The sequence below is a fragment of the Rhineura floridana genome, chromosome 4, assembly GCF_030035675.1.
Source record: "Rhineura floridana isolate rRhiFlo1 chromosome 4, rRhiFlo1.hap2, whole genome shotgun sequence".
NCBI lineage: Eukaryota > Metazoa > Chordata > Lepidosauria > Squamata > Rhineuridae > Rhineura > Rhineura floridana.
The window spans coordinates 123,886,063-123,911,152 of NC_084483.1; the positions used below are offsets into that span (position 1 = coordinate 123,886,063).

Genomic DNA, 25,090 nt, shown 5'->3' on the forward strand with positions numbered 1-25,090 from the left:
GCAGCTCCATCTTCTCCTGTATTTTATTGGACCAGTACATTACAAAGGGAAACCATCTCTCAATAAAATAATTGTGCATTGGTGTCCTCCTTTTGCTCTAACTGTGTTAGTTAGTTTCACTATCAAGACATTCACCCATAATTTTGTTAAACCTTCTAACGCTGGACAGTTGGTTATCTTTTCCACTGTTGATTAATTGTCAATTGGGCAATTGTTAAAAGATAAATTACTATTTCTCTACTAATACGTGATCTCTTATGTATCCCAATAAACCTATTAATGGATGTGATGGTAGAATGTACCCAGTAATACTTTACATCTCTGCTAGTACCATTATTCAAAAAGGTCTAATTTGGGGGCAGGACCAAAATATACGCAGAATGTCTGTGTGCACAGCTCTACATCTCTAGCAAACATTACTGGATATTGAATATATTTGATTTAATCTAGCTGGAGTGAGATACCACCTAAAAAGAAGTTTGTAAAAATCTTCCTTTAAGGTAACACTAATGGTTTATTTGGGACATTTTTCCATAGCCATTTCCAGGTAGCTGGGAAAATGTCCCATCCCCAATTCTGTCCCATTTAATCTGAAAATTATTCAATACAACATTTAGGTTCATAATTATTTTATATATTTTACTTAATGTTTTAGGGCACAATCCAACTCATAGGAGGCTGGTGGCAGTGGAGTCGGTGGAAGGGGCTGCCGCATCCAACCTCTGTTCAGGTGCTGCTGGGAGGGCAGGATGCTGGCTGTGCCAACAGGGTGCAGCAAAAGGAAACAAAAGGCATGTTTCCTCCCGCCATCCCTTTTCCTGGCATATCGGCTGCTGGGACAGAGCCAAATGGACTCATGATGTGGCGGGCCTTCTGCCAGCTCCACTTGCACCAGTCTCAGTTGAGCTAGGTGGGCCCTGGCTGCAACCAGGTGGCAGGAGAGTTCTGCGGTTGTACTGCAGCTGAGCAGGGGGGACGGACGGACTTGTGTTGGCAGAGCCTGAGGGTGTTCCTCCTCCACCGCAGCTCTACCGCATCCTAAAGTCCCTCAGCCGGGCGTATCTACCAGGAGGATTGTACCCTTAGTTACTACATCTTTTATTAATAAATTCTCAAATTCAGTTTTCCTTTGAATTGGAGCATGTTTAATCATTACGCTATTTATAATGTTTCTTAACTTAAAATGTTGAAAACATGATTGACAGTTTAATTCCATAATGCCAACAATCTCAGCATATGTCTTAAATATTGTATTATTATTTAACCCACCTATTTCAGTTAAATGATATTTTTCCATAATAATAAATTCCCTAAAAGGTGTATCTTTATCTTCTCTGTGTATTGCTGTACATGGGGACATTCCTGGACTCAGGTTTTTTTATGCTTATTCCAAATATTAAATAAGGTTTGTAAACAAGGGCTGTGTTTGATCAAATATCTGTCAAATCATTTCTGATATCATAACATATTTTTCACATCAGTAGCAATATTATTATTATTATTTATTACATTTGTATACCGCCCCATAGCCGAAGCTCTCTGGGTGGTTTACAACAATTAAAAACATTAAAAACAAATATACAAATTTAAAAACACATGCTAAAATGCTTGAGAGAAGAGGAAAGTCTTGACCTGGCGCCGAAAATATAACAGTGTTGGCACCAGGCGCACCTCGTCAAGGACATCATTCCATAATTTGGGGCCCACCACTGAGAAAGCCCTCTCCCTTGTTGCCATCCTTCGAGCTTCCCTCAGAGTAGGCACCCAGAGGAGGGCCTTTGATGTTGAGCGTAGCGTATGGGTGGGTTCTTGTCGGGAGAGGCGTTCCATCAGTTACTGTATATTAGGTATATTATATGAGGTATATTACATTGTTCAAGGTCCAAGGATTTGTCAGAATTATACCAAAACTATATGCGTAAGAATAGCTGCTTCAGAACACTTTTGGATACCTGGACATGCCAATCCACCATCTTCAAAAGGTTTAAATTGTGTTTTCTCTGTTACCCTAGGTTTCTTGCCTCCCCGTACAAAATTAATTAACATTTTTTGCCATTTTATCAACAAGCCTCTCTTGTTTTCCTTTTTTAAAAAAAGACATTTCTCTTAATGAAGTAAGCACATGCTCTGCCACCATAGCTTAGCTGTGGAGCACATGGTTTGCATGAGGAAGATCCTGGATTCAGTCCCTCATGTCTTCAGTTAAAAAGGAGCAGATAGCAAATGATGTGAAAGATAATTCTGGGTAGATAACTCTGGAGAGCCATTGTCATTCACTGTAGACAACTTTGAGATGGTCTACAAATGGTTGTATCTAATGCAAGTTCCACTCAGAGTAGACTCATTGAAATCAATGAACCTGTTAGTCATGTCCATTAACTTCATTGGGTCTGCTCTGAGTAGCACGTGCGTTAGATGCAACCCGAATAGCCTGAGTTGACATGCTCTGAAATACACATTTACAGAGGATCAGGTATAATTAAAATGCAAAGGCAAATCTGTCTCTGATTCCACACTTCCTGTCTCTCTCCCCATCCCTAAATATGAGGATTGTAATACTAACTTGTTGGTAACAATAATTGAGACAGTGTGAGGCACTTTGGACATTTAATATTTTATTTATTGTATTAGTTTTATTGAAGGTTTTAAAAAATCTATTCCTAAAGCATTATATACATTCTAAGTTGTAGTACTATTTGTTCATGCAAAAATCATTAGAAGACTATTGTTTATTTCTTTCTAGTGACAGCACAAAAAACAGATTACATGTGAAACCTTCCTAGTTTTTAAAAAAGACCAATAGTGTTCTCTCTAAAGCATTTCATATCAACAGCTGCACAAGTAATTAATTTGGTTCTATATATCAGTTATAAACTACAAATCCAGTTCTTAAGGCATGTATGTAGAGTTTACATAAATCCTTATTGTGGGCCATTTAGTCTTGATCAAGTAAGAGAACTTTAAAGATACGGCTTTGTAGCAGTCCTGCACTACTACTGGGATTGCCTTAGCAGACCCTAATTTCTCATGACAGCCTTTCAATTGCATTGGAGCAAGTGGAGGGCTGGGATCTGCAACTTTTTAATTTAGGAGGAAATCTCTGGAACCTGGAGTGGGCGGCATCAAACTTGTGAAAATGTTTTTAATAATAAGCAATATTGACTACATGTATTTCACAGTGTAGAACTGAGAATTTATAATCAAATAAGCAACTTGTGCTTGCCAGCTAGAAAATACTAATGAGTAACTTACTGTTGTTCTGTTGACCATGATTTGGTTTCTCAAATGAATCCCTTTGTGTAGAAACCTCTTGTTCCTTTTGTTACATAAACTGATGTGATCATGTATGTTGTTTCAAAGCATACATGGCTCCTGAAGTGATTACCAGAGCTAAAGGAGAAGGCCATGGGCGTGCTGCAGACATCTGGAGTCTAGGCTGTGTTGTGATTGAAATGGTCACTGGGAAGGTAAGCATACTATGTGAGATAATCAATGTGTACTGCCCTCAAGTCGATTCTGACTTATGGTGACCCTTTGAATAGGGTTTTCATGAGGCTGAGAGGCAGTGACTGGCCCAAGGTCACTCAGTGAGCTTCATGGCTATGTGGGGATTCAAACCCTGGTCTCCCAGGTCGTAGTCCAACACCTTAACCACTACACCACACTGAGCCAACCTCAAGCTGTATGGTAGTCTGAAATACATAGGAGCAACCCATGACCCACATGTGGCACTCAGCTTGATTCCATGCAGCTCACAGGTCCTCTCCCTGATGTCTCGCTGATACATCTCCTGCCAGCACCCTCCCTAGTAGGGATGGATGGATCAACCTATTTCCATCCCATGGCAGTTTCATGGCACATAAAAACAGATGCATCTCACCCTCATGGCATCACTGTTTGGAGGAAAAAAATATGTAATTACAATGTGGTCCAAGGGCTGCCTCTTTTTTTCTTTTAACATTTTAAAGCTGCTTGAAGCAGCTAAGTAGCGTAGTACCATGTGGGTAAAGTCTCTTTTGAAATGTTCTTTTTGTCATAGCATGCAGTCTCTTCCTGGGGAATTGTGTCAAAAACAAGATGGCTATGGGATATTCTGCATATCGATGTTCCAATCCGTCCACAGGTCTGAGAGCATGTTCACTCCAAAAAGCGGACATCTCTCCCATCTCTGCTCATGAGATCTCTGTGCACTGAGAGGAGAGGGTTAAGCCTCCCCATCCATCCCCTCAGGCTAAGATGTGGGGGAAGCATGATGATTGTGTGCATGGGAGGGGAAGCACACACCCTGGCCACCACTGATTTTCTGACTCACCACCTACTGCCGCATACAGCCCTCTGGGGCAAAAAAGTTTGCCCACCTTTGCCCAAAACACCCTGTTGCTGAAACTGAGAATCTTGAAGAGGAACTGTACTTGGGATTTTTCATGACTTTTTTTTTCATTATTAAAGACTATGGGTGGGAGGATAGGGGTTCATTCTGGTTCCCCATAAAGCTCTGATTCATTTGCTCAGTGCTCTCTCCACTTTCCCTACAGAGATTTGCATGTAAATATCTTTACTTAATAAGCTGAAATGTGAATCAGCACTTTGTGCCCAACTGTACTGCATCTTCCCTCCTCAACTCGTCATGATAAACCAGGAAGTCTTCAGTTAATCATAGTTTCCCATTACATCCAAAGTGCAAAACTGTTTTTAGGAGGTTCAGAACAAACCAGGATCTTATATCACAGTTTGACATAAGAATGGAGCATGCAGCCATAAAGCTCATGTATATCTCAAATTGATATCCTATCCTGTCCTTGAACTTTGACACAATGGGGGGAACATAATCAAGACAGTTTCATTTTTTTCCCCCATTGAGATTAATCTCTGTTCAGGAAAGTACATGTACCTTACTGTGTATGAGTGGTAACAGCACAAATATTTAGCTCTCCCCCACACCGTATGTACATAAATTAGGCATTAGTACCACTCAAATTGAATCCCTGTTGAAAATAGTAATTTATAGAGCAGCTTTTGTTCTTTTGGGCAGGATGGATTGCTAGAGTGTTAGATTTTCCCACAACTTGGAATGTAGCCATTATAGTTATGTTATGTATTTACAAAACAGCCACAGTGTTCTGATCGGTGGGGAAGTCTAAAGAGAGAAGCAGTCAAAATAATTGAATAGAACTGAGGTCCCATTTTATATTTAAGACACCAATTAATCCATTCCTGACTTCTAGGCAAACGTTTGTTGCTAAAAAATATAGAAAATTGTCTACTTTTTGGTTTGAAGCATCTGATAACTGCATTATAAGAAGCAGAACCTATTGCCCATCACTTATTTAATTTGTTAGGGGCTTATATTGTCATGTAACTATATCCCAACAGTGTTTACTTACTGATGTAATTTTAGTTTCACAGAATACCCCAGCATCTACATTTTTAAAGAATGAATAATAGGACATAATCCACTAAGAATGGTTCTGTAATTTCAGAACTGCCATTCTTCGCTTTGGATGTTAATTTTGTATCTTATTACATTTTTTTTTGCTTTCTTTCCCATTTTTGGTAATGTGTGTATACTGGATAACATTTATGCTACCAGAGAGATCTCCTCTGCTTATGTTTGTTATGTAAAGCTCCTTGAGGTATAGGTTGGTTGTTTCATGTATTTAATGGAAGAGGGAGGTAGCTAAGTTTTTGTATACTGAGTGTGATTTTCTCCAAAATAATGTGCACTTGTTTAAAAAGCTGAGAGCCCTGCTGGTCCAAGCCAAAGGAATACCTAGTCCAGTACCCTGTTCTCAAAATGGCCAACCAGATGCCCACTGGAAGCCTGCAAGCAGGACCTGAGTGTGATATGAATTATGTATATCTGAACTGAGGCTTGCACATTATGCTTATCAAGGGCTTTATGCTGCCTAAGGAGAAATGTAGTACCAAGCCTGTATTAATCAATTCACTTAGCTTAGCCTTTCAACACTGATACCCTTTGTTGCAGAGGCCCTGGCATGAATTTGAACACAACTTCCAGATCATGTATAGAGTAGGAATGGGTCATAAACCTCCCATACCAGAAAGGATAAGCCCAGAAGGAAAAGACTTTCTTTCTCACTGCTTGGAAAGTGATCCAAAGATGAGGTGGACAGCTAGCCAGCTCCTCGACCATCCATTTGTCAAGGTTGGTTACATTTGTTTGGTTCTAGTTCCCAGTAGGTATGGCCAGGCAGCCCATTCCATAAACCTGTTCATCTAGAACCTGGATGTAATGGAACTACAGCACCCTTCAGGTGAGCGAGGCTACACCCACCGCTCCATCCGCACCCACCCGTTGGAACCCTGTGACGGTCTGAAGCAGGGGGCCTGCAATATGCTCGTAAGCTTCACACATAATTTAGAACCCTGTGCATCCAGTGTATCGGAGGCCATGCATATATTGCAGGCTTCCTGTTTCAGAACTTCAGCCCTAACTCATGGGCGACAGTGGGGACAGGCTGTCAAGGATGAAATGAAGGGGGAAGGGCCAGGAAACACTGCTATCCCCCTCATATGATTGTAATCACATGCCCAGTAGTCTTCCCTTCTTCCTGATATAGGTATTATATAAGCCCTATGTCTTTATTTGATTCATTTTTTAAATTGCTTCCCATAAAATACCTCAAAGCAATTTTACAGTAAAAGCATCAACAATAAAACCAATATAGGCATTAAAGGGCGTGTGTGATGAAGGGAGAGAAGTGATAAGTTTGCTGGTCTCACTTCTGTCACATCTCAGTAGCTCAAGAGCACACACAACACGGAACCTGCTGTGCTTGTGTAGGGTCTTCCCCAGTGTAGATTCCTGGGCAGCTGAAGTGCGTATCAGCATATGGAGGACTGAGAGGGTCGGGTGAGCTAGCATGCCCTCACTTTCCCTCATACAACTCTAATTGCAAGAGGGTTGAATGCCTTCCAAGGGCTATAATTGTATGCTTAAGTGGAAAGGAGCAGGAAGAGATGTGGTCACTAAAACAATGTTAAGTTTTAAAAAAACATATTATTTCATTTTTACCTGTCCTTCACCATGAGGTCCCAGGGCAAGGTCAATGATTTAAAAATAGGTTTCAACGTTGTATCTTCTCATCTTGACCCTCACCCCTGGAAGTGAGTATTCAGACCAGTATATGTCTGAGAAAGTAGCCCTATTCAGGTGTTCAAATTCCTTACTCTTTCCACCACACAGGTGCTAATATGAATCCAATCTATTTTAGGCTATCACACACGTGTAGTGATTCTTTTTACACTATGATTTCATCCTTGAGTGCAAGAAAGCATTCTTGAGAACTTTCATTTAAGACACTGTTAATGTTTAGTTAAAACAAAAAAAATCTCACAGGCACATGCAAATAGGCCTGTTTATAATGAAAAGATGCATGCTGTATATTAACGCACCTGTTATGAGCTTGGGAAAGCCAACTTGGAATTGCCTGTGTGTGGGAACCCTACTAGAAACCTCCAAGCCTGATAGTGTAGTAAACATCCTTGGTATTAGCAAATCCATTCAGAAGTAGAAACTAAATGTCTTAATTTTATCAAAGTGGTGATCACTGTTTCTTTCACATCCTGATCTACAGTGCAAACGTTCTCTTTGCTACTGAATGGGAAGAAACACCACCTTTTCAGAAAGTTGCATAGCCCTTCAGAGCCATTGTTGAACCTGTGCATAACAGATTAGTGATCTGTTCTCTCCCTGTTACTTTAACCCATCCCAGGTGTGCACAGATGAAGAATGATGTTATACTCGATATGTGGCCTCCTGTTCTCTGGTGAAGTATCTCTTAATCACTACTGTATGTAATATTTACATAAGGACTATTTTGGGACACAGAATACAACTGAAAACCTACCATGACTGAAGACTGCACAAGTGACAAGTATCACTTCTACTGCTGCTCTCATACGTTTTCCCTTGGCAGGTGTTGCTCCTGTGACAGTGCCCGCGAGTTTAATGAAGCTGCATGTTTCAGTGAAAGTGCCATTACTACTGTATAATGGACCATGATCTTATTTTTGTTCATCTTCGTTTCTCATATGATTGAGAATTGTAATGTTAATATGTAGTATTTTTGAACTTTCTAGGTTCGAAAACAACAACAAAGGTTAGTGTTATATCAGGCATTCTGAACCTTGTTTTTACTCTCCTGTTTGTTGACTGCACTGACTGTGAACTTCTACCTTTTTTATTATTATTATTGGCCAGCTTCAGATTTGTTATGCAAAGGCTGATTGATGAAATTTAAAAGCTTTTTCTCAATAAATGGTTTATTTGAGGAAGTCTTTTTCTTTATTTCATTGTCAAAGCTATTATGTGTTAATTTTGTCAGCAAGTTCAAGGGGTGTAGTTTTAACTGCTTCTATTTTTTAGAATAGTTTAGCTTGGTTCACTAATCTAGACCTATTGTAATAGATCACCAGGACCTTTGCCCTTTGTAAGAGCAGGGTTTGTTCACAGTTGTGACTTAACACATGCTCTAAGTTCTTTGTCCTGTCTTAACTGATGTGTGAAGACTCAGCAGTAACTGGCAGTTACTTATCCTAAAACATGTTTCTTGTGCAAGTATAATTCTAGGGGCATTTTAAGGCCTATGAACCTTTAATAGCCAACAATTAACAAGTTACCTTGACGCTATAATTAATAAATTAATTAAAAATTAATAATTAATAGTTCTACATCAAAGTGCCTGCATTCCACATTCAGGTCTTTTGTATCAAATGAATCTTGGAGGGCTCTGTTTGTGATTTTCTTGTGTGTGTTCTCTTCCTCTCTGAAGTGCAGTTCGAGGGATGAGGAAAAATCTCTTGAGCTATACATTCTGGGACTGCCGAGAGAAGCACTGCATATGGAGATTGTGTGTCTACACAGCACACCATGCAATGAGCAGTGCAAGCAGCGTTTTGTTTGAATTCAACCTAAACATAAGTTGGATTTCTTGTGTGACTGAAATTCTTGTAAGAAAGCATAGCCTTCAAGAGGACACGAGTGTCAGAGTACAAACTGATTTACTTTCAAAATGTGCTAGGTGCTACGTAACACTTATGCAGCATTTGCCTTTGTTTTATTTTGGAAAAAGATAATTTTTAAGTGTAAAAAAGGGAGAACCGCTTTACCAGACCAGCTATAATCACTTGGTGATGGTGTTCATTTGTGCAATTATGGCTCGCTGAATTCATCATGTGCTCAGACCATAATCATAATATAATGAAATCTTCAAATGAGCAGGCTGTTGCATGAATGTAATCATTGTGTGGATCACAAACTGGGTTGTGTGTATCAGCCTGAGTGTTTGGGGTGGATACTTTCCAGCAGCTTCCAAACAAGCTCTTGAAAACCTTTAAACTGTTAAGGGTGGTGTAGAATATATTCTTAAAATGAAGGAAAGCTGAATTTTTCTGGTATGGAGTCAAAGTTTTTTATATTTTTGATCTTATTTTTTATTGTTTCAAACTGAATTTTTTTACCGAAATACTAGGGTGCTGTTTAAAAAAAAAAAAAAGCAAACCAGATATTGGATCTCTTCTAGCTTATAGCAAACCAGTTTGAAGTTACCAGGCCATATGGTTGAATAGAAATTACAAACTATACATCCATTAGTTTAACATGTTTATTTTTGTATAAACAATATTTAATATTACTCTCATTAAGGCAATTTTAAAACATACAGCTGTTCATGAGGAGTGAACACTGACACTTAACAAGACAATACGAAATTGCTTTACTACACCAAACCAGAGTCAAATTGTGTGTGTCATTTGGGCAAGTACTCTTTCACTCTCAAGTGATATTTTCTCCTTGCATACCTGCCTATCGAGAGCTGGCATTCATTTTTCTTTCTTATTGATACAGATCCAAATTTTGTGTTTTCAGAATGTCAAAATAGGCATCATTAGAAAGGCTATAAAACCTGGACTGTTTCTGCTTCCAATTCTCACTGCAGTCAGAAGAATTTGAGGAAGTATAAGGAATGATTCAGGTATGACAGTAATTTGCCTTTTATAGTTACTACCTGTTCCAAAAGGATATTCTAGAATAGCCATATTGAATTGATTCATAGATTTTTTTTTACACAGGGCGATTAGTACACATGGCGTCCTGCAGAATTAGATCAGCAGAGAGATGTTGCTGGTTTAACAGAACAACCACTAATACTCCATTCTCTGCCATTCACTTAAAACTTTTCTTATTCTAAGCTATTAAGGCCACTCTAAATACTAGAATAGAACATCTTGAACGTGACACCTGTATGTCAAAAAACCCTCGAGACTTCATGTCCCAAGGGTGTTTGGTCCTTCTGGGATCTGTTATGTTCTTGGGAATGAGCCAAAGGCAGGCGTGGAGGGGCTGTTTTCCCATCAGCAGCTCCCTAGCACAATTCCAAACTTCTTTTTAAACTATCTCATTTAAAATGAAATTATTTTAGGAGCTTGGCACAAGAGTTGCTGACCTGAAAAAGAACAGCATGCAAAAAGGGAGAGTGAAGCAGCACCTCCTGTAGCAATTTATCACAGAATCACTGGTTCAGATTCCATGTCTGGTAGCTGCCTGTCAAGATAAGGTGGAACAAGATACCTAATGTCTTTCAGTTGTTCAACACCTTTGCTGCGTGTCGTAGCCCATGCACGTACCTTTTCAGCAGGTCTCGTTTTTATAGCAGGTACCCCACGATTCTGTGTTCACGCACAGATTCCTCAAGATTTATAAGATCATTACTGATTTGATATGGCTTTCATTGTTTCCTGTCTAGCTGCTGCATACATTTTAAAGAGATTTCAATGAATCGTTCAAGGGGTAGATTCTAATTCAGCCCTCGGGACTTTTTTTTTTATGCATAGGAAGCTTCACTTTGCACTGTGAGAGGGAAGGGGGAAAGATTTTTTACAAATTGCCTTGGATACAGGAAGTTCTACACTCAAACTTACCTCCTTTCTCTGAATAAGGTGAATCAGTTTATAGATTCAGCCTGCAGCATGACAGAGTAAGCTTAACAGCGTTTAGAAAGAATGGGAAAGAATATTTTCTTGCTAGTGGCTGGTTGTGGCTCAAAGTATCACCTTGGCAAAAACTAACACACACCACATGTGGTGACTTTTCACTCAGTTTGCCCAGACTGAACAATGCACCTATAATAATAATAATAATAATAAACTTTATTTCTACCCCGCCCTTTTTCCAGTAGGACTCAGAGCGGCTTACAACTAAAAAACACCACCATTAAAACATACAGAAATATACAATTAAAAATAGAATTAAACTATGAGAAAAATTAAAACCATTAATCATATGTTAAAAACAGCGGACAATTTAAAATAATAAAATCATATACTATAGTCACCAATCCTATGACACTTAATCCTGGTCGTTCTCTATCCCAAATGCCCGTTGAAATAAAACAGTCTTTACTTGTCGCTGGAAATCCGGCAAGGAGGGAGCTAATCGCACCTCACTCGGAAGGGAGTTCCATAGCCTAGGGGCTGCCACCGAAAAGGCCCTATCTCGTGTCCGCATCATATGTACTTGCAAAGGTGTGGGGAGCACAAGAAGGGCCTCACCTGAAGATCTCAAATCCCAGACAGATTCCTATGCTACTATTCACAGAAGAGGTATGTAACTAATGGAGTTGAGCTGTAGGTAATTATGCACATGCTGAACATATAGTACATACTATCAAAATGTTTACTGGCTCGGTGTCTGAGGACCAGCGCATGTGTGTTTTGGAAGCACATATCCTAGAACTGTACCCCTCAGAGTCAGGATTGGCTGCAGTTCTGTGTAGGTAGGGTTCACATATGCCATGTTTGTAATTTGATTTCACTGCACTTGATTAGCTACCAAATATGCAAACAGACTCATCTTGTTGCTTTGTTAGTACTTTATTGGACTGGGTTAATTGTCTTACCCCTCTATTGTGGCCACAGCTTGTTTTGTTAAGTAGCAGCAGGTGTTGGAGTTTGCTCCATGCGGCACTAGCTTTATCGTTAAGGCACGTGAGAGTGGGTTCTAATTGGCCTGTGTCAACATGGCTTCAAAAGTGGTATATTTTAACATTGGGGGGGAATCCTGAAAGTGCAGAGCAGCTAGAGCAGTAACAGCCTTCTTTTTGCTTCCTTATCCTCCAGGTTTTCAACTTATCACAACTCTCAACTTAATGCAACACTGATATACGTTGGAATGTGGAATTTAATGAGGGAAGCTGAGACTATTTGGCACTAGGCCTTTTTGTTCTTTTTCTGGAGCTTTTTAGATAATACAGACGACCCACAGTCTGTACCGCAATCACTGACAGATTCATGAGTTAGCTTTTTTTTTCTTGTGACATGCTTAAAAGCCACACATTCAGCAGAGTGCAAGTGATAAATCTTTCCCTGCATTAGTTCAGGCTACAAAGAGGGAGCTGCACCTTTGTATTCATAGAGAGAACCAGATCCTCGCCTGTGACATGTTGGGAGTACAGGATACAAGTTTCCAAGCCTTAGGCTTGAATCTTGAATAGTCACTAGGGTCACTGCTGCCAGAAGCAGTTAGTCTGGAGGAGATGCACAGGTTAGGTTTTGTTGTTGGTTTACAGTAAAGATGTACAGCGACTAGTGGAGTAGTTTAGAAATCATTGGTCTTAACTCGTAGCCAAAATCTTGTGTTCTTCCTTAGAGTTGACAGATAAAAGGGAAACAAAAAGCTCTAGCTTAATAACATTTCCGTTCTGAACAGCACCTGTTCAGCTCATGAAGTTCTGTAATAAAGGTACCTGCAACTGCAGCATAGCTCTAGTCAAAAAAATTTCACCACCACTTCAGAACTTGAGTAACTTAACTGCACATCCCTGAAAAAATAATAGGAGTGGCAGAAGAGTCTGTTACATCATTATGGTATCATTATGGTACACCCACTTTTCAGTGAAGACAAAGTTTTGTTGTTAATATAAGAGATTATGATTTTCCTTTTGTCTCCCTCACCTTTCCACACTGTACATGCTAATTAGGACAAAAGCAAATATGTAAAATTGGGTATCTTCTCATCTACAACAAGAGCCCAGTGTTACTTATCCCACCTCTCTCTTACCCACCCATTCAAGCTTCAGTTCTCTGATGTAATTGAATTTTTTTGGGAGGGGGGTCTTTTCAAAGATGGGACATCACCATTTACTCCAATCCATAACCAAGCCCCAAAAGGCAGTATATGCTTACTGATAATATGATCTAGCCCAAGTTAAGTGCAGTTGAGTACAACTGATGCTTAATTGTCTCTCACTGGAAGTGCTCAAGTTGGGCTAGATTATTTCCTTTGCTCATTGTAAGAAAACCCAGTCAGTACTCATGGAAAACAGCTTTTCAAAATTCCCATCCTGTGACACACAGTTAAAAGTTACTAGCTTTTAACCCTGAGGATTCTTGTGCCTAATAAAAGGCAGGCGCAGCTTCTCTTTGTAGGGCAGCTGCCCTCTTCACGTGCCCCCCTCCACTTCCCACACAGTTTGTAAAGGCACCAGCAATGCTATTGAACAACCCCCCAACATCAACAGGTTTATATGTAATGAATGTAAACACATTTAGGGCTAGGGACTATCGTTTACAAAACAGCAGCCTTTCTAACAAATAGCTTACATCACCCGCTTCCTCAACACTAGTCCATTTTGATGATGATATGGTACATTTATATCTTGACATTTGACTGCATAGCTACGCTGGCAACAGCCAAACTACCCTAAGACACCACCCACAAAATCTTGAGGCGCCACTCTAATAAACAGATCCTTTACAAGTGATGTCAACCAGCTTCATTTGAGTACAGGTTACCATCTCTGCCCCCACATGCATTTTACAGTGAAATTTGGAGTGAAAGTTGCTTTAAAAATGACATCCTTTGGTGAAGGGAAGTTTGCCACCAGCAAACAGGAACAACTATGTGCTTAACAACTTCTAGTTTTTAAACAAGGCTTTCCTAATTAAAATCTGAAGTAGAAATTGGGGAAAGCTTGCCAAGAGTATAAAAGCAAGGCAAGCTTGCAGGGGAGCCCAGCCAGCTGTACAAGCAGCAAGGAAGCGCCAAGCTGATGAAGCACCTTAGCCCCACTGCCAAAAGCATCGCATTCAGTCTCTGTATTAGAGGACTGGAGAGCAGTCAATGTAACACCATTTTTTTTAAAAAAGGATCAAGAAATTTCAGGCCAGGTAACATCTGCTTCAGGATAAAATTATTTAGCATATTAACAAACAAGTCTTGCTGAAGGAGGAGCAACATGGCTTCTGCAGAGGTAAGTCCTGTTTCACTAACTTTTTAAAGAGTTCTTTGAGAGTGTCAACAAGCATGTAGAAAGGGGTGAGCTGTAACACTATATACGGACTTTCAAAAACACTTTTTATAACGTCCCTCACCAAGGGCTCCTGAACCACGTTAGCTATAATGGCAAAAGAGGACGGGCCCTCTTATGTATCAGTATCTGATTAAAAACCAGGAAGCAGAGAGCTGGAATAAATGAACAGTTCCCTCGCTGGAGGGATGCAAACAGTGGGGTCTCTGAAAGGTGTATAGTAGGATGGGTGATTTTTTTACTTGTTCATACATGAATTAGGGGTAAGCAAGTGATATATCTGAGTTTGTGACAAAATCTAATTATTCAGAGCAATTAAAAACAAGGAATCATAAAGAGCTCCAAGAGAGATGAGCAATAAAAACAGCAAATGCACTTTAATGTAGATAAATATAAAACAATGCATACTAGGGCAAAAATGCTATCTTCACATGTACATTGCTGGTGTCCAGCAATGGCACCAGAAAAAAAATGGGGGGGGGCACAGACACCAGAAAAAATTCAGGGGGCACAGAAGGGGCAAAGTATATTTCTAGTTGGGTGAAATATAGTGGTTGGAGGGCAAGCTCCTCGTTGAAGGGGACTTGCCCCCCTACTCCTCCTTTAGCAGTCACTACCCAGGGAAGGGAGCTTGGAGCCGTAGCGGAGACCTCATTAAAAACCAACCCCATATCAGGCTACTGTTTAAAAAAGCCAAATTTCAAGTCAGGAATCATTAGGAAAGGGAGTGAGGGGAAAGAACTACCAATACTGCAATGTTTCTATACAAATCTATGATATTACCAAACCTAGAATACTGTGCGTACTTCTGGTCAACGCCTCTCAAAAAGTGCATTGTAGAGCTGGAAAAGCTTAAAAAAGGCAACTGGAATTATCAGATGGCTGCAGTAACTCTGCTATAAAGAAAGGTAAAGCTGGGGGTAATTTAGTTTAGGATAGAGGCAAGTAAGGGGGGGCAGAATTATGGTGTATAAAATTATGCATGGTGAGATGTGTATCTCCCTCTCAATACTAGGTGGGAAATTCAAGACGAACAGAAGGAGAAACGTCACAATGTGTCAAATATGGAATTTGTTACCTTAAGATGCGATGGCCAACTTAGACAACTTTGAGAATTAGACAAATTCATGGAGGATAAGGCTATCAGTGGCTATTAGTCATGATGGCTGTATACTTCCTCCAGGCTCATAGACATTATCCCTTTGGATGCCAGTTGCTGTGGGTCCCATGCGGGAGACTGCTATTGTGCTTGGATCTTGCTTGTGGGCTTCCCACAGCTATCTGGCTAGCCACTGCGGGAACAGAACGGTGGACGATGGGCCTTTGGTCTGATATAGCAGGGCTTTTCTTAGGGTTTTAGACAGAAAATAATCTGTTTTATTCATTTTGTAAGAAAGTAAATTTTATTCGACACTGTTAAATCTGTTAAAGCTTTGGGGACAGGGAGAAGAAACTGAGCAACAATTCCTTCAGCTGCTTCCTTACTCTACTGTCTCTTTGCATATTTCTTTTCCTTAATTTTAAATAGACACCTTTCTGTGAAAAACCATCTTAACAGAAATTTGGATAGAGGGGAAAAAATGAAAGAATCATGTGCAGAATATTGATCAACATCCCCAGCATGTGGGAGGAATGAGGAGAGAGAATGAATTCAGCTAATGTATGGCCGTCTCTCCATTAGGCTTCCTCATCCTCAGGTTTGAAGGAGAATGACAGACACAGCAGGCCACAGGAGGCGCGTGTATTCCCTTTGGATATGAAGCAGTCTCTGGAGATTTCACTTTCGTTTCCCTTTGTGGCCATGGTTGCCATAAGTTGAACCTTTGTTAATTTCTGTAGCTCCTATCATCCATCGAACACCAGCAGAAGCTGAAATATGAAAAATAGTAGGGTACAGTTTTGTTAATCACTGTTGCAGAAAGATGTGTAGCCAACAGCAAATCTGCCTTCAAATAGCAAAAAGAACATATTAAATACACTGTTGGCTTTTTAATAATCAACCATCTCAGAATGTCACGTGAAGAAGAACAAGCATCACTGGCAAATTGGGAATCATGACAAAACCAAACATTTTATTCTGAAGTTGTACAACGGGCCAGTAGCTAACAGAGTAAAAACTTCATGAGAGCAGAAGTACAACATTGCTGAACGTCAAAACATTTTACTGCACAAGAAGGACTTTTCTGCTACATCACTAATTACTTCATAATCATTTATGCATATGCCCTTTGCTAGGCACATAACTAGGTAAGTTATTACCCCATAAAAGCCTCTCTCTGTATCTCAACTTCAAGGTACTTTTCAGTTTTAAGTGTTAACTTTGTGTTATAGGCAACTTGCAGATATAGTACAGACTAAATTGTAGTCTGTACACAGGTTTACCTTGTTGCAAATAATATTTTTTAGAAGTAGGCCCCTTATTTAAAGCATGGTTGATAGTTAGATACAATGGTTCTTAAAGGGATAAATAACTGGAAGCCAACCAAAGATTTTATAAACCCATTTTTTAAAAAAGGAAAGAAAAATATTAAGTTCTCTCCTTCAGTGAAATATTGTGGAACCTACAACAGACAGACACGATAAGCACATGAATAACTGCCAAAGATCTTGACAGCACATTGGTCATTTTATGGTTCAACTGCAAAAATACTAAAATGATTATGCACATATAACACTAATGCTACATACAGTCAACACAAAATATTCACTTGCTCCAAAGTAGGCAAAGGCTAAGAACTATACAAAACTCCTTAACAGAGATCAAGAAAGACTACAAAATTGTCCAGCCACTCAGATCTTGGCAGATCACTATGCGAGATCATAACTAGATTTCTAGAGCAAAAGGGTCTGCCACTAAAACACATCACACTATGAAAACAGAAGACAGTAAAATACAGATCAAGTTTGTAACTTAAAACAAATCACATCTACCTCATAGTTTTCAAAGGACCTAAATACCTTTGGATGATCAAGTTACAGCTTGTTGTCTGAGCATAACAGCTGTAAACAGAACACATTTGACTTGTACTGTTAATTCCACAAGTGCCATGCATGCCTTTAGACAACATATCTGTCAGACAGATTGTGGCCATTAAGCCACATCCTCCTAGACTGAAACAACAGTTGCTGCTCTGGGCCATAGCAGTGTGCTGTGAAGAATCTCACTTTGGCAAGTCAGTCCATGATACATAAGGAATCTAGCCAGTGATAATTTTTGCCAGCCTTAGCATCCATAGCTGCAAAAGCTGAAGAATCAGAAACCTAGGGCACAATCTAGGCAAAGTTAAGCACTTTAAGTAGCCTTGGTTGTAGTGGGAGAGATTCTAGCATATACCTTTTTCCCACACTGAAACTGAAGGGAACTTTGAATTACTAACTTCAACTGCATCATGCACCTAAATCTCTAAAACAGAATCCTTAAAAGGGCAGTTCAAAAGCAAATGTTAAAATCCAGCAAGGATCCACAAAGACATTGGCAGGTAGGTCACAAATCAATCCTGTTTAGAGAGCTCTTAGTCTAGGCCTACATATGCCATTGTGTGACCTATTTTTTTTTTTTAAAGGCACATGCAGACCATTCTGCTTTGCATTGACTAAAATACTTAAGGCATTTCTTGAACATGTTCAGCTTTCACAGTATCCAATCCCACCTCCATAATGCTAATTTCCCTTGGAGAGTCTTGCTGCTGCGGGAGCTCAAGCAATTTCACTTACTAGCTTCAAGCCTTCTCCAAGGTCCTTAACCAATAGTCACCTAGCAGGGTCCTAGAAAGAAGGAGGAAAGAGAAAGAGAAAGAGAAAGAAAAGCACAGACACATCCATGCACACAGAAACACATGCAGAATTCAAATTGAAGACACATGTTCATGCTCTTATAAAAATGCATTCTGTTAAGGCTGACCTTGTTGCTGAAGTTGAAAGGAGTTGCACTACCTAGGAGGTGACAACAACTGGTGGTTCAGAGTAAGATCTCACCTTTTGCTAACCTCTAGCAAAAGCTGCTAACTCAAATGCCCACTCCTGCTTTGGCTAGAAGCAAATTATTTCAGGTAGCAGGGATGGAAGGAAGAGGGGAAAGTTTCAACAGGAACGGTAAGAAAGAGGGGCATAGGAGGTAGGTGTGCAAGGAATGAAGAAAAAGAATCCTCCTTAGCCAATGCCTCCCTCACATGCCCAGGCAGTGAGACCACAACCCAGCTAAAGTGAATAATAAATCATATTGGTTTCATTAAGGTTTTATTTAGGGTGCAATCCAACTGGCATTTATGCCAGGCTAAGGGGAGTGGAATGCAGCGGATCTCCAGCTGAGCCAGTTGGGTCCCAGCTCAGCTGGGCTATGCCAGTGAAAGTCCCTCGGCCCAGCTCAGCGGGGGCTCACCCAGTTCAGCCACATAGGTGAAGCCAGTGTTAAGTCCCAAAAAAGGGGTATTCCAGGGCGGGGGCATATCAGGGGAAAGGCCATGGTGAGGCCACATCCAACTTGTGTTTGGGGCACTCCTGCAGGTCTCAATTCAGGCAAAAGTTACACCAGGAAAAAGGTCAATCTAAGAAAATTAATACAATAGAAGTTAATGGAGATGGCTTACTTCCCACTAAGGATATTTGGGAGAGCAGACTTTTATTTTCTGGTCCCTGTGTGCAGCTCCCAGCTGAGCTGGCTTTCAGCCAACCCAGAGGCTCCTGAACAGCCATTGGATGTGGTGGAACTTTACACCACCTTCTCTTGCATCGGTACCACTTATACTGGCTTCCCCTGAGTGAACTTGCTTGTTCCATTGGGTACGATGGGATTTAGCCATGACTAACTTTAGATGGACTGAAACCAAAGTGAACTGTAAATACACACAATTGCTCTCATAGCAAAAATTAAGCAGAAGGCCAAGAACTAAATTCCTGCAACGAGTAGGGGGTTGGCCTCAATGGCCTTATAGGCCCCTTCCAACTCTACTGTTCTATGATTCCATTATTCTAAATCCCACAAAATAGCCCACCAGCAAATTAAGGAGAGACTGGCACAGACCTAATGCCTAATCTAAAATACTCTGGAGATTACACTATTGACATCCAGCTCTCCACCCTGCCCACTGAATGACTGGAAAGATCCAGTTGCTTATTGCCAGAGTGCACAATATTAGAGAGAATGCCTCTGCTGCAGGAAAAAATATTCCCAGAAATTAGAAGCACACATGTCCTGATGACCTAATTCATAGTAGTTTGAATTATGATTAGGCTGAATTAAATCAATTGGCAAGTAAGAACACTACTAGATTATAGGAAATTGTATTGATGAAGTCTATTTTTGAAAAGGCAACTACCACCAAACAGCCAATGCTTTGATTCACTTCCTTTCCCAGTTTGCTCAGCTGTACCTCTGGACATTTCAAGTTATCAACCAGAGGAATTTGCCTCAAAACAACATCTTACTAGGGCTAACATATGCAGGATTTTAGAGGGGAAATCTAGATATACTGGACAGAACATAAATATTCTTGGCTTTTCTCATAGCAGCTATCTACCGTTGCCACTCAGAAATGTCACTGAGTTAATTTGCAGGATGAGGCTGTTTTCCTAAAACAAGGTTGTTCCTTTGTTAGCCACTAGATGGCTTCTTGCAATTTCCTCTGAAACACTCCAGGCTTACTATTAGCAGAAAGAAATCCTGGCAAACCCTTGTGGAAATAAAGTATAAAAACAAATTGCAGCAATAGTAAGATTCATATAGTCCACCTCTTATATCAGGGGTGGGGAACATGTGACCTGGCAAATGTTAGACACCCATCATGCCTGACTTCTAGCCATGCTGATGGGAACTGGAGTCCAGCAACATCTGGAGGGCCACATATTCCCCAACCCTGCCTTACATTGTAACCTCCCCTCCCCTACTGCCCAAGCCCTGCTGTATCATCTAGTGGAGCTCAGGTGTTGCATCCTAAAATCAATCTTCTTGTCATAGTAGCAGAGAGAATGTGGGTGACCAACACATTTGCCGTTCCCAAAACTACTTTGGGGTGGCTTTTCAGAAGAACTGGCCAGGCTAAGCAGCTTCCAAATTAGGCCCACATTCAGGGGAGCTGCCACCATTCCATTACCTGTCCAGATAAAGTAGGGATATGAGACTAGCACAAAACGGAAGCAGAACTAATGTAAGGTCTAGGCATTACGTGTTAAAACTATCCTGCTCGCCCCACCCCAGGCACTTCCTATTTAGCTCTATATCACTCTTTAATATTTGGTCAGAAATGCTATTCCTTTTGGGGAGGCAGTGTTTACCACTGTTTGTTATTATGGCTTTCCCAGTGTTTCACACATACTAAGATAATGAACACAATAACAAAATCACCAATTTCTTAATTCCAAGAACTGTGGACAAAAGAACAGAAAAACAGGGAACGTAAATCTCTTTTTAGTTCAGCTTAAAATCAAACCAGAATAACATGTAGCAAAGAGAAAAATGGAGAATCCTTTCTGTGGGAATTGCTTCCGCTGAAATCCACAACATGGGCTTGACTGTGTTGGGCTGTGGTGAACAGGATGAGGCTTTAGGACAAAGTTTGGGTACCTACTATGGTATATACATCTTGGTTAAATTTCCAAAATCAATGGACTCCTTTCATATTCAAGCTAGATGATCTCTGCTCATTAGTAACAATTAGTACTTGAAGCATATAATTGGTGATTCTATCTGCTCAGTCCTGGAATTTTCATAATTGTGAAATAACTGCAGGTTATTTCAAACATATGCATAGCAAGCTAGGGATATGAGACTAGCACAACAAGTCTCAAATTTTGCAACAAGTCTCAAATTTGCAATTTTAGGCTATCATTGACATTTTTATAGCCATGTGGCTTTCAGACTAATTTTTTATTTAAAGACCCAGTAATTAAAATCTACACTTGCTTGAAAGTTTAAATGGTAACACTTTCAAGACAGTTTCCGATAATCTGCATGCACTAAGCATGCAGCAACACATGCAACATGAGTAATAGCACAAACATTTTTCTTTTTTATTCTTTGTAATTGCCTAGCTATCAATTTCTCGCAGAGTTTACATGTAATCCACTGCAGATAAAAGGCTTTAAAACTTAAGAGCATCCTCTGTTAAAACCTTACTCTTACAATTCACACAGAAGTATGATTACAGCCTGAAGAACATCCTTAAGAATATCCTTTCCATTATAAAATCAATCAATGTGGCCTCTACCATCACACTAGGCCATATAGTAATTGTAGTCATGCAATTTTGGGACTTATGACCAGATAATTCTCTTGCCTGTAAAATGTATGGCCTGGAAACATTCCACAACATCTCAAATAGTCTAATCAGTAAATATTCAAAAGCATCATCTTGAACCCCACCTTTAAAACCTAGCATAGCCCCTTTCCAGCATCTGGGATCTCTACCACAACACTGTTGATAGGTTGGTAAACAGTCAAAAGAATCACTGCTGATGCAACCTTGCATCAAAACAGAGTAAGAGTACCTCCTGTCTCTCACAAGGAAAAATTAGATGTAAATGTGTTTATAATAATGATAATACCACTCCTGTTCTTTTAACAACCATACCATCAAAATAGCCCTCTCGATTTCTTATTTTCATATAAAAGGAGACAATTTATACTGCTATCCAAGTGGGGAGTGTGTGGTACCACTTTACAGTGGTTCCAGCCTTACTTGGATGGCCGTTGCCAGAAGGTGGTACTTGAACCTTCCAGTGTGGGGTTCCACAGGGGTCGGCTTCATCTTGTTCTGGATGGGGTTGCACTTCCCTAAAGGAACAGGTGTGTAGTTTTGGGGGTACTTCCATTACTGTTACTGGAGGCACAAGTTGCCTCAGTGGCGCATAGTGCCTTCCATCAGCTTTGGCTGGTGGCTCAACTGTGACCCTATCTGGACAGGGATAGCCTAGCTTCTGTTGTCTATGCTCTGGTAACCTCTAGGTTAGATTACTGCAGTGCATTATATGCAGGACTGTCTTTAGAAATAGTTCAGAAACTGCAGCTAGCACAAAACTCAGCAGCCAAATTGTTGTCTGGAGATAAAAGGCCTGATCCTTTAACACTGATCCTGACCAGATTGCACTGGCTGCCAATTAGTTTCTGGGCTCATTTCAAAGTGCTGCTTTTGACCTATAAAGCCTAATGCAGCTCAGGACCCCAATATCTTAGCGACCACCTCTCCCCGTATGAACCTACGTGGAGCCTGCGTTCATCATCTGAGGCCCTTTTTTGTGTGCCCCATCTAAGGGAGGGTGGCAGCACAAGATCTGGCCTTTTCAGTGGTGGATCCCCAACTCTGGAATGTCTTCCCCAAAGACGTCTGCCTGGTGCCATCACTGTGCCCCATGTGAAGACGTTTTAGCCACCCAGGCATTTGCTCCTAATTGGTGTTCATCTGTTATTGGGTGGGGTAAGATGTGCCCTTTTGTTGTTATTGTTGGATATTTAAAATGTTATGTTAGATGTTTTTTAAAACTGTAAGTCACTTACTAAAAAAATGTGGCTCAAAGTGACAAATAAATTATGATTAATAATAATGATAGGGGCTGGTTCACTTGTCGAGCCTGACCATGGGTGGATGCTTTTTTACTATTTGAGCCCAAATACTGCTCCTGTGTTAAATGAATGGATCCTTCAAACTGCTTGTAGAAAGCATGTGTGTCAGGACACCGCACAGCAAAGTTATTATCCAGTGTAGGCTGAGCAGACAATAAGCAAAGCTGCATTTTTTTGTTTGAAGCAAATAATGTGGATGACTTATTGGCAATGCCCACCCACAGTGCAATCCAGGCAGGGGGGAAATTATGCCCACCTGCATGAATATTCTTGCAAGCTGGCTTAATGCCATCATCTCTGACTGGCAGCAAATCTCTTAAACCAGTTCCTCTGCACTGTCTCAGACAGAAACTTTTCTCCATGCCTGTGATTTTGAATGCCTTAACTGGTACATATTGGAATCAGTTTTGAAGACTTCAATGGGGGTGGGGGGGAAGCACACATTTTATACTCCTATAGCTATAGGGAAGGCTGTATGTATTCTCAGCAAGACCCAATGTTTGGCATTGGGTGATTTTTTTCTTTTAAAAGAATGCAAAGACAGGCTTGAAAATTTTATTTTATTTATTTATTTATCACATTTATATACTGCCCCATAGCTGAAGCTCTCTGGGTAGTTTACAGCATTTTAACATGCCTGTTGAGACCTCGCAAGCTTGAACTGAGGTGTGTGTGCTAGAAAGGATTCTCAGTAGCCAGTGCTTCAAGAAAAATGCAAAACAACCAAATATGTATGTTTAATTTGCTTTATGTATGCAATTGGCACAGAATTTGAGTTACTTTGGTGCAATTTGTTTCCTCAGAGTTTTGTTTAAACTATACAAAAGATGCTCACAACGCAGTCTTCTGGAGGACTAAACACAGGGTGAGCACTTACTCACTGTATCCCGGTAATCCAAAATATTACATTGTACTCATTATTGTAATCTTTTAATCCGAATAAGCGAATTATGTAATCCGACTGAATGTATTAAATGAGATCAGAAAAAGCAGGGCTCTTCAATCTTGATAAAACTCTGGGTTTAGTAGATAAGCCATACTAGTTACCTCTGAGCTTCACGCACAGATGCAAAAGTACAAAGCAGTACATTGTCTATTAAAACTGACTGGCCAGCAAACACTTGCCAACAACAAGACGCTTTAGGATCATCTCCCTAACTGAGACTCTCCAGTACAGCTCCAATTTAAAATAGGATGCTATTTTCTTCTCTTAGATCCTGAGAATGCCAGGTACCATACAGATCAGATCAGGACACCAAGAGAACATCAGAGGGGAAGAGATAGCTTGAAAAAGAGGCATCATTACAGGCAAGAGAAAACATACTCTGATTTTTCACAAGATGCTTTTGAATTATACTGGGTGTCTTACCTGAACACCTCTATAATGGAAAGACATAGTACTCTCCAGCCCTGAAACCTCTGGTTTGACAAGAGTGAAGCAAGTTTTATGAGCAAATATTTTGGACTGGTATGGCACAGAATGAGAAAGTCTATTAACTATATACACTGCAGATACTGTGAGTACTGGCTATGACATCATCTCTATTTTAAGAAGCTGCTCTACTATTAACAAAGTACCTAAATTCCTATTTCCTGCTAAAGAAAAAGAATATTTCAATTATTGTAATCTATTAATCCAGGTCAGAGAGTTATGTAATCTGGTTGTTACTGTTCAACGGAAACAGCAAAACCAGAGTTCTGCAATCTTGGTAAGTGTTAGGTTTAGTAGATAAACTATATTAGTTAGCTCTGGGATTAATACAAAGGTGCAAGAGTAAAAAAATGGAATGACAAGTGAATACCTACAAACAGGCTTCACAATCGCCACCCTGAGACACTTCAATACCATAAGAATAAGCACAATCCTCACATTCATTTTTGTCATAGTGAAGTCTACCACAAAGTGACTTATGCACATCATCTTATATGATGAACTTTTGTTTGACATTTAACTTCATTTCTACACACACAAATGCACATAGAGAGAGCGAAATATGAAATATAGCATAGTCTTTAGAATTTCAGCTTTAGATGGACTGCATTAAAAAAGAATAATCCAAAGGAACAATACTCTGGAGGAGTAGGCAGCACTGCAATCTTAGGGCAGGTTCACAGATCATGCAGACATCACGTTTGCTGTATATATTTGTTGATGTTTGTAGTGGTGGACAATTTAAAATGTAAAATGCGGCTCTATATTTTCAAAACT

The 25,090-nt window shown here is 40.1% G+C and overlaps 2 protein-coding genes across 17 annotated transcripts in view; one reads left to right on the forward strand and one right to left on the reverse strand.

Annotated features, from left to right (window-relative positions):
- The window catches only part of MAP3K4 (mitogen-activated protein kinase kinase kinase 4), a 115,873-nt gene extending 107,579 nt beyond the window's left edge, over window positions 1–8,294 (forward strand). For all 6 annotated transcript variants that reach the window (XM_061624314.1, XM_061624313.1, XM_061624309.1 and 3 more), the window contains 3 exons: window positions 3,361–3,467; window positions 5,987–6,166; window positions 7,737–8,294. In XM_061624314.1, coding sequence (XP_061480298.1) covers window positions 3,361–3,467; window positions 5,987–6,166; window positions 7,737–7,757 — 308 coding nt within the window. In that variant the 3' untranslated portion in view covers window positions 7,758–8,294. The remainder of the gene's footprint in view (window positions 1–3,360; window positions 3,468–5,986; window positions 6,167–7,736) is intronic.
- A 6,384-nt stretch (window positions 8,295–14,678) lies between these two features.
- The window catches only part of AGPAT4 (1-acylglycerol-3-phosphate O-acyltransferase 4), a 73,959-nt gene continuing 63,547 nt past the window's right edge, over window positions 14,679–25,090 (reverse strand). For all 11 annotated transcript variants that reach the window (XM_061624323.1, XM_061624316.1, XM_061624315.1 and 8 more), the window contains one exon: window positions 14,679–16,196. In XM_061624323.1, coding sequence (XP_061480307.1) covers window positions 16,105–16,196 — 92 coding nt within the window. In that variant the 3' untranslated portion in view covers window positions 14,679–16,104. The remainder of the gene's footprint in view (window positions 16,197–25,090) is intronic.